The following is a 9,556-nucleotide window of genomic DNA, read 5'->3' as shown; positions in this document are numbered from 1 at the left end:
ATGTTTCCTATTGATTAATAAATTAAGTGAGGCAGTATTTTTGGTTCAGTCCATTTTAGGTGGGCCCCTATATGTTCATAACCCAGAAAATATGGTCATGTGAAAAGCAAAAGGAAATTCATCTTCGATGTAAAGTGATCCATGCTTTTGTGGTTCATCTAACCCTGAGGATTGATAAGCACTTTCTGATCTTTAGTAGTATGGGATGTGTGGTTCAAATTTCTCTACCTGTTCCACCTTCACTCGGGTCCTCCTGAGCACGCAGGGTCTGAATAAGTTCCTCTGTTGTCAAGAAACCTCCAAAACACCCTTTGGCATTTCAGTACCTCACACCCACTCTTCTGCCTCATCCCCTCTAAGAAGAGGCAGACCCTGTGGGAAGTCCTCTGACTGCCTCACCTCCTCTGTCCTGTTGGCCTGCTGCGGACTGATTCACAGGTGGGAGTCCCAGAATGTGTGGTGCCTATGTATAGCCCCGCCCCCGATCTAACCTCATTCCCTCCTGCCAAAGGAAGGCAGGGGCCGGGCATCAGGAACAAACAGACACTACAGCTTGGCAGATTCATATTTAAGAGCTTTTTATTGGCGACAGTGCAGAACCATGGCGGGAGGGTCGTGGCCCAGTGCCAGCCAGCCCCAGCCCCCCAGGGTCAGGTGCAAAATACAAAAAAGAGAATCACAAATACAGCATTGGGGCGGGGGGGGGGGGGGTTTGGGGGATTCAATAAGTTGTGGTCCGGCAGGAGCAGGCCCTGCTCACAGTCTCACACTCACACCCAGAATCCTTAAACGATACAGATCGTGAAAGTCTATGATCCCGCAGCCTTCGCTCACAAAAATAAAATCTCACGTCCCCAACAAACCCAGAGTCAGGAGACCGCTGGAGGATCGGGGACAGTCAGCAAAGAGACAGACCGAAAACGACCAGGTGAAAACAGGCAGAGAAAAGACGGCGGCGTGGGAGAGATGGCTGGAGAAAGAGACGGCCAGAGACTGCCCCCAACCACCAGAGGGGCCGAGACAATCCGGAGAGACAGCGAGAGACAGCCAGAGGAAAGAGAGCCTGAAACAGGCTGGCTGGAAGTTTCCAGAAGCAGTGCTTCCGATTCAACGGGCACTGCTGTGGGGGCCAACGTGACCTAGGCCGACGTTGCAGAAGCGCTCACACACTCACGCGCACACACGCACGCACACCCATATATAATATATTTATTTATACATAATAGATATAAGTGCCTTTCGGAAACCAGGAAAGGGATAAATAGCCACGGGGCGGGAGGCGCGGGACGGGCACGTGGAATGTTTCCCATGCAGCACAGAAGGCGGCGTGGCCCACCCGAAGTTAAAAAATATCAATGTGCCTCACGAGAGAATTCTCAGAAGGTGAAAGCACAGGGAGAGGTGGGGCGGGGAGCCCGAACCAAGAATCGGGGCTTGGGGGGCTGGGGCGCGGAAGCCGGGACCGCGGGAGTCCAGCCCCTTCGGGTTTGCCAGTCCGAAAATAATTGGGGGTTGGGGGCCAAAGCCTCGGCCTTTAAATCTTCTCCGGAAAAAATACTGGGGGTCCCTGGCAACCTCCCATTGCTCCCTTTCTAGAAAGGATGTGGGGGTGCCACGGGGAGGGAGAAGTTGGCGTCCTAGGCCGGGGTAGGGGGACAGGCCTTAAAGAAAAAGGCCAGGGCTTGGGGCTGGGGGTCCTGAGGACAGAGGCCACGCGGATGGATAACTGTCACCCCCACTCTCGGTCCTGTCACCCCTTGAGTCTAACTCACTGTTGAGGAGAGGAAGGAGGCAGCTGGGGCGAGGGGAGACCAAGGAAAGGCTTTGAGGCGTGGGGGGCACGATCCGCTTCCCCCCTCCCGGAAGGGTTCAGTCCCACCGGGCTCCCCCCTCCTACCCCCTCCCAATCCGGCCAACTCGGTTCACAGTATAAAGCACTCCAGCAGGACGGGCATCACAGCGCCTCCTGCTGCCTGAATCAGAGAGGCCCAGCAAGGAAGGCCGGGAGGGAAAGGCTGAGCCAGGCTGGGAGGCTTGGGGGGTAACACTGTAATCAGAAAAGGAGGTCTGGGGGCCGAATTGGGGGGGGTGGCCTTAGGAGGCTAGGAATTCAGATCAGAGCCACTTTTGCTGGGAGGGGGAGGCTGGACAGTCAGGGAGGGAGGTTCACATTTCAGACTAAGTCTGGGTGGGAGGGAAGGAGATTCTCATAAGGGGCATCAACTTCCCTTAAAGGGAGGCTCAATTCCGAGGAGGATCTCACCACGTGGAAATGTTGGATAAATAAGCTAGGGTCGGGGGGAGCAGGGAGAACCAGCCTGGTCACCCCCTGAAGGGTGGGTGTGGGAGAAGTTGGGGGGGGGGCGTGGTCTGTGGCATTTCCTTGTCGGGCCTCTCTGGAGCAGACTCCAGCGCACCCCGCAGCCCACCACCAGCACCCCTTTCCCTCGGCCCAAAGCGAGGCGCCCCATCGCCCCCCCGCACCCATCCCCAGAGGCTGGGTTGAGGTGAAAGGGCCAACAGGCAGCTGGGGGCGGGGATCCACTCCCTCCCCACCCTCCGCCCCCAAAGTCACCAGCTTCCCGGCCTCGCCGGGCCACAGGGCCACAGAAACAAGAGGTGGCACAAAACACAAGGAGGTCCTCCTGTCCGATGACAACGGTCGGAGGGTCAGACAGGAGAGGCAGGAAGGCCACACACCCGCTTTGTCTCTTCCCCTCTCTCTCTCTTCCTCCTCCTCTTCCAAATCTCTCTCCCTTGTGTTTGTTTGGTTTGTGTCTAAAGAGTTCACAGAGCAAGAAGGGAGGGCGAGTTCAGGGGGTCGGTGGGCTGGTCACTGCCGCTGGGGCGTTGGGTGCCGGTGAACGCGGAGACCTCCGGGCAGGTGAGGACAAACGAGGAAGTGTACGAAGGGTTAACAACGGGGAAGGGGTCGCCGAGGACTTGAACTTCACTGTGTGTAAAGAGAGAAGCTGTCAGGTTGGGGGATGCGTCTTGGCTGGTCTGGAAGGGCAGGGGCGGTGGTGGCGGGGGCGGCAGCAGCCAGCTGAAACCATCTTCCTTAGTGGGTGCTGACCCCGGCAAATCTCTCACCTCCGCCAGCGGGCCGGGGCCCGGCCCCTCTTCGTAGGGGATCTTGCAGCCCGGTTTGTGGGCCACCAGCACAAACTCCAGACGCTCCTTCTCCTTTTGGAGCTCAGCGATCTCCGACTCCAGCTCTGCTTTTTCTTCCTCCAGCTGATCTGTCTCCTGAGGTCCCGTCGCGGAGGAGAGGGAAGAAGGAGCAAAAAGGCCGTGAGCGACCAGAGAAGGCGGGTCGTGGCTGAAAGCATCTCCCTGACACTTGTTGCTGCGGCCCCCGGGGCTGGAGGGCGGCTCCGGACTGAGCGGCGAGACCCCCTGATACGGGGTCCTGATGTGCTGTGGGACTCGGGGCCGGGGTCTCGCCTTCCTGTCCCTCCCCCCGCCCCCCGCCCCCATGTGTTTGATGGGAACTGAGAAGGGACCAGGGGTACACGGAGGGCTCTGGTTGCCCGAGGCGCTCGGAGGTTTGTTGAATGAACGAACAACCGTTCTGTGTTTTTAACGCCACCTCTTCCCCGCCCTGCCCCTCCCCCATCTGCTTCCCAGGGAAGAGACCCGGTGGCGCGGGAAAGGAGGAGATCTCCCCGATTTCCTCTAGGGGCAGCAGGTCACCCTGCAGGCACGGCTCCCAGACCAAGGTAAGTTGTAAAAAAGGGAAGGGGGAGTTGGTGGATGCCACCTGCCCGCGGTCTGATGGGTCTGGGTGCGCGTGGTAAGAAACTGAGGCAGGATCAAAGCATTTTGCTTCCCAGACTCTCCAGAATGTCAAAACTAGAAGGAGCCTGGAAGATTCCAAAAGGGGTTGAAGAGATGGAGACACTGAGGCAAAAATGGGCTGTGGCTTGCCCAAGCCCAAAAGGGAGAAGAAAGGACAGGACCTCTGTGAAAGGTCACAAAGCGGGGCCGGTATGGCCGGGAGTGTGGGAGGGTCTGGGGGTGCGCCTGGGGTTACCCCGTCTGGCCACACCTGTGCCTAGTTCCACGTGCGGAACCTCTGGCTCTGGGCCCAGGACCAGGGCGCAGGTGGCGAGGGGCAGAGGGTGGGGGAGAGCCCCCCTTCAGTGTACCCTCACCCCTCCCTCCGCGGGGCCCATGCTCACCGCCTGGAGTCGGTCAGTCAGCTCCCGCCGACGGTTCCTACACTTAGCTGCTGCCAATTTGTTGCGTTCCCGGCGAACCCTTCTCTTCTCCTCCTCCTCCGGAGTAAGCTGAGCAGGGAAGACAGAGACCGTGAGGTTTGGGGACACGGTGCACCACCTCCACCCATCCCAAACCTCCTCTTCTTCCAGAAGCCCCGGGGGCCACAAGAGGACCCTCTGGTGGCAAGGATGCTAGGGTTTCTGTAGCACTAGGCCTCGGTGGCCCCTCACCCCCACTGGTGAGCAAGTTCCTGGCCCTCTTGCTTCCTACCCCCAGGCCAAGTTGTGATGCCTCTTACTCACCGTCTCCTCTCGGGGTCTCCGAGGCCGGGCTCGGGCCGGGCGGGCAGGCCCAGGTCCACTGGTGGTTCCGCTGGTAGAAGGCCCGCCGCTGCCACCAGCTCTGCCACCGCTGTAGCCGCTCAGGCCCGGCGTGGAGTAACTGGTTCCTGGCATGTCGTAGGGGTCGACGGCTGGGGGCTGGGAGGCCAGTGGTTGCCCCTGGGACTGGGCCATGGAAGAGATGAGGGTGGGTTGCACGAGCCACTGGAGGTCCTGGCTGGTTGTGATCGCGGTGACCGTGGGCACGAAGGAACCGGGCATTTCCCCGAGACCGGCGCACTCCTACGGGGTGACACATACACACACAGGCGTAGACACACAAACAGAGACACCGACACACACACACCCAACACACATACACACACCGACCCCGTGAGTGAGCACAGGGCGAGCGGGTGTGGATGTGTGTGTCACAGGCAAGAAGCCACAACACCCACCCTTCCACTACACCGTGACGCAGTGGTTAATGAGAGGATTTCTGCTCAACTGGCTTCTACCTCCTCCTTCTTCTTCGGGGAAAGGTTGCACGGTTCCAGCGGGTGGTGAATCACACCCCGGGTTGGTGACTCTTAGGTGGGGGAGTGGGGAGGAGGCTGGACACAGCCGGGTGACAGAACCCCCGGGAAGGAGTCACAGCCACACACACAGCCAAAACACCCCACCCCCACCCCAGAGGCAAGGGGAGGGAGAGGGAGAGGCCTTAGGCCAAGCCTTCCTCTACACTCACACACATACACACAACCCTCTGAGCCGGGAGTATCAGCGACTGGAAGGTCCATGAGACCTCTGTGCAGGGGCGGGGGGGTCTTAGTTCAAAGGGTGTTGGGGGACAGCCTTAGGAGTTTTGAACAACGTTTCAAGTAATTGTCTCTCTACAGAGTGAGGCTGACAAGAGACAGGTTACGGTGGACGACCAGGTAGAGAAAAGTGACGATCCGGGCTCCCTCAGACTGCCACGGAGGGAGAATGGTGTAGGTCCCGAGCCCCCGTGCCCAAGCGGCGCTCATCTACCCCCACCCCCGAATGGAATCCTAGGACTGCTCGGAAGGCTTAACTACTCTCCCAGGGGGCGTGGTGAGGGATGGGCTGGCTCGCTGACCAATCAGAGTCCTGGAAACCCAGAGGGGGCGGGGCTCCTGGAGACCACCTGGCTGGTTCCCCTAGGCTTAGCGGTTCTAGTCCTGTCTTCGGACACAGCGGAGGGATCCGGCGTCCGGAGCAGGGGGACCGGGACTGTGTCTGCGTGTGCCCGAAGAAGAGGGTGACGGCCACCCATGTCTCCCAAAGAAACCCCGGCCCACAGACACCCTCGGCCCCTGAGATCGGAGGGTCCTGATCCCCGCAACGTCCTCGCGAACCCATTGGATCGCAGAGGGTCGCTCCTGTCGCCACAGGAATCCCCTCGCTCTGCCTTTAGAGGCCCGTAAAAGAGACCCCAGCGCCAAGGAACCACGAGTTCCGGGGACGGAGAGGGGGGAAGGGAACTGCACCCTACAAATAGGAAGGGAAAGTTGATTGGCCATAGCCCGCGCCGCGGCGGCCAATCGGAACGCCGGGCTGCCCCCTCCCTTAGCAACGTGGCCCCGGCGTTCCAAAATAGAACGCTCCGGGACGTCAGGGGCGGGGCGGACGAAGGGGGCGCCGCGCGCCGTGCGTGCCCCGCGTCAGACGGAGGATTCCAGCGCGTCAGCCGTTACGCACGGGTCCCCCGTTACGTCTCCGCGCAGGAGGCGGAGGCAGAGCTTCCAAGCAAGGGTTCGGGGCCAGCTTGCGCGCTGGATCGAGGGCAACCCGATGCCGGAGTAGGCGCTCCGATGGAGAAGGGAAAGGGAGGAGGCTACTGGAAGCTTCCCCGGGATTTCCCCCACCTGCCTAACTGCGCTAGCTTCAGGTTGGGGACCTGAGTCGGGAGCAGTCCCGGAGCAAGCTAGAAGTTCTCAGCCCTGCTACCGCATACACGTTGCACCGAACGGAGCATTCTCCCCACCCCCAAAGCTTACCCCTCTGCGTTCCCTCCCTGCGATCCATGCACACCACCAATTGCAAACACGTCCCGACTCTGCAGTTTGCCAAGTGGGCGGTGAGCCTATTCCCTCTCAGATCCTGAGTTTTGGTGCGTGTTTATTTGGGGTGGAGGGATTGCTCGCTCCATCCCTGACTTAAAAAAAGATAAAACCCATAAAGCAGCACCCCAACCCTCTAGGACTTACCTGGGAGGCGGCGGCAGTGGGTGGACTGCCGAAGGAGTCCACCGAAGACAGATACTGAGACTCGGCGGAGGGTGAGGAGCTGCACCGGGAGCCGGAGTCGTAGTCTCCGGGGAAAGCTTGAAACATTTCCCTGGGCACAGGGGGGCCCCTGTGACCACGCTGAGGTCGCCGGGAAGCCAAGGCTATGGCCGGGTGGAAAAGAAAGGTGCGAGTCCGGGGTGAGCCGAGCGCGTCCCCAAAGCGCGCTGTCCGAGGAAACTCGGGATGGGGGCAGCGTCCCGCTCCCAACAATGGCAAAGTTTCTGTGCAATTCCTCTGCGGTGCCCAGGCCCCCACAAGATGCCGCTGTGCCTCCTGAAAGTCCAGGCTCCGTAGGACCCAGGGGCGTGGGGGGGGATCGCTCCCCCAGAGGCGGAAAGCGCTGTCTTGCTGTACAGAATCGGCTTCGGGTGCGGTCTCCTCCACGCGTCCAGCGGGTCCCACAGGGGGAGGGGAGTAATAAAGAAGACAAAAAGAGTAAGTCGCTCCTCCAAAAGAAAATGTAGAATTATTTAGAAGAATCCTCCCCAAAACTTTCTCGCCGGAAAAAAAATAATAAACTGCACTTCACAGCCCCCAAGAAGAACCACAACAGTCAAGTCCCCAAGTTCGAGCTCCGCCTGTCCCTGCCGAGGCCGTAGCTCTCAGTCTTATGAATGAACCCCAAAGCCGCCAGCCTGTATTTATATGCCCGGGACCCGCCTCCCTGCTTACGTCACCCTACCCAAGCTCCACAAACTTCCTAAAATCTCCGGCCCTGCTGAACTCAGCCCCGCGCCGTCCGGCAAGAGGTCTGCCCTAGCCTCGTTCTGTCCACCTGCATCACCCTCGCGGCCCTGGGGGTCGTGGGGGCTGCGTTCCAGAGCCCTAGGCGGGAGGGGATCCCGGCCCCGCCTCCCAAGAGTTCCTGTGACGCAATTAGCCATATAAGGAGCTCGGCCGGCGCGGCAGAGTGTTTGTTTGGTATCCTAGCAATTACGTCAGAGGGAATCCCTCGCTCGCTCGCTCGCGCGCTCACCCCGCGCGCTTGCGGAACCCGCCCGCGCCTGCGCAGTGCCGCGCCGCCCCGGGGGCTGGTATTAATAGGCTCTGAAACTAGCCTGGGGAAGACCCGGCTAAGTGGGTGCTTCGCACCTCTGGCAGCCCCTCCCGGTTCTCCCGGTGGAGCGGCGCCCTCACTCAAGAGGAAGGTCAGATCCCCAGAAAGAGACCCTGGCTAGTGTGGTGTAGTCACGTAGGCGGGGAAACTGTGTCCCGAGCGGAGTGGGAGGGGCTGTGAAGCTCCAGGTGAAAGTGGAGGTGGGGGTGGAGTCCCGACGCTCCTGGCAGCTTCGGCCCTGATGGCCCTGACTCGGGGAAATATTGTCCCTCTCTGACCTTCAGCTTCAGTTTTCCCATCTGGACAAAAGATGTGTGTCTTGGACCCCGCTGGCCCCGCAGTCCGGTGTTTGGGAGGTATGCGGGTTTGGAGAGGACGAAATTTAGGATGAAGTGTCCCTGCTGCTGGTGTTGGGAACATCTCCTTCCCGCTACGTAATCCTACCTTTAGACAGAAAGAATATGTGTGTGTGAAGAAGAATTGATAATAATAATAGATGCCGTGTATTTAACTATGACCAAATACCAGCTCCTGTAGTAAGCCTTTCACCACGAGATTTTTTAATCCCTAAACCAGCGTTTGAAGGTGAAGGGAGGAAAATCTTCACTTTATAAAAGAGGGGAAAAATACTCGAGGAGGTTAAGTGACTTGCCCAGGATCCCATGGCAAGAAATTCAAACCCAGAATGTTAAACCCCAGAGCTCCTACTCTCTTCCTGATTTCTGAGAACTGCCTGGTTCAGTGAAACTCCCTGAAGAACTTGGGTTTGGGGATTATTTGAATGGTAACGGTGATATTCTGGGGAAGCTTCTAAGCCTTGCGAACCTACCTGTCTGCTCAGTGTATATATTGTTGTGACCCAGGCTCAGAGGGGTAGAGCTGCTTACCTGAGGCCTCCCAGTTAGGAAACGGGGTTCAGAGTTTAATTTGGGTATTTGGGATGCCACAGCCCCCAACTCTTAAGCACCCACTGGGAAGGGTCCCACCTGCTGCTTCACAAATCTCAGAGATCCGGTACTTCCCTCCCAGCGCAGAGCCTAACCCAGCACTGGGCATGGAGGGAGAAGCGCTTTGAGATTGTCGAAGCCCAGAGAGGGGGAGTCCCTGGCTCAGGGTCACACAGCAGGTCTGGGGCAGAGCAGAAGGGGGTGAGTGGACCCTGATTCCCAGCAGAATCTTGCTTCCCTGCTTCGATCGTGGGGAGGAGGGAGGGAGATGTGGAAGGGACACAGGGGGCAAGACGGGGAGTGGGGGGAGGTCGAGGTTTCCAGACAAAAGCCCAGCCTCCAGCCTGCCCTCCACCTCTTTCCCCCACGCCCCCTCTGTCTGCTAGCAGTCTGGAAGTAGGGACAAGGACTAGGAGATGACACAGCAACCACCAGCAGGCAGTGACTCGGCCCCGGCAGCAGACAGGGAGTGACCCCACGTTCCCTGTCCTGTCCAAGCCCCTCATCTCTCCCGCAGAATAAAGGAGACACAGGGAGACACCCTGGCTGCCCAGAAGTCTTCACACCCCAACACAGGTGGCCCATGCGTCCACACGGCCACTGGCACGTACTCACAGGGTCATGCGGGCATTCAGATATTCACCCCCAACCGGCAACACACATGGCCCCACACGTCAAAACACACACTGTCATGTG

At 59.2% G+C, this 9,556-nt stretch overlaps 1 protein-coding gene across 2 annotated transcripts; it reads right to left on the bottom strand.

Annotated features, from left to right (window-relative positions):
* Positions 1 to 561: 561 nt before the first annotated feature.
* FOSB (FosB proto-oncogene, AP-1 transcription factor subunit) lies at positions 562 to 7,577 on the bottom strand. Of its 2 annotated transcripts, XM_078063457.1 has the most exons (5): positions 6,776 to 7,575; positions 4,527 to 4,847; positions 4,185 to 4,292; positions 3,094 to 3,249; positions 2,813 to 2,953 (listed from the first exon to the last, which is right to left on the bottom strand). In XM_078063457.1, exons 1-5 carry the CDS (start codon positions 6,899 to 6,901, stop codon positions 2,951 to 2,953), a joined length of 714 nt encoding a protein of 237 aa, XP_077919583.1. In that variant the 5' UTR covers positions 6,902 to 7,575; the 3' UTR covers positions 2,813 to 2,950. The 2 variants fall into 2 exon arrangements, with proteins under 2 accessions (XP_035947381.1, XP_077919583.1); XM_036091488.2 differs by having other exon boundaries at positions 562 to 3,249; positions 6,776 to 7,577.
* Positions 7,578 to 9,556: the final 1,979 nt, after the last annotated feature.

This window comes from Halichoerus grypus, chromosome 15 (assembly GCF_964656455.1).
Source record: "Halichoerus grypus chromosome 15, mHalGry1.hap1.1, whole genome shotgun sequence".
Taxonomy (NCBI): Eukaryota; Metazoa; Chordata; class Mammalia; order Carnivora; family Phocidae; genus Halichoerus; species Halichoerus grypus.
This window is presented reverse-complemented; position numbering and strand designations above follow the sequence as displayed.

Bases quoted from the DNA above. Each gene is read 5' to 3' on its own strand.
- FOSB (XM_036091488.2), bottom strand. From the start codon at position 6,901: ATGTTTCAAGCTTTCCCCGGAGACTACGACTCCGGCTCCCGGTGCAGC. The intron at 4,293-4,526 runs GTGAGTAAGAGG...TTCCCTGCTCAG, and splicing joins GGAGACCCCGAGAGGAGACG to CTTACTCCGGAGGAGGAGGA. The intron at 3,250-4,184 runs GTGAGCATGGGC...ACGGGACCTCAG, and splicing joins TGACTGACCGACTCCAGGCG to GAGACAGATCAGCTGGAGGA.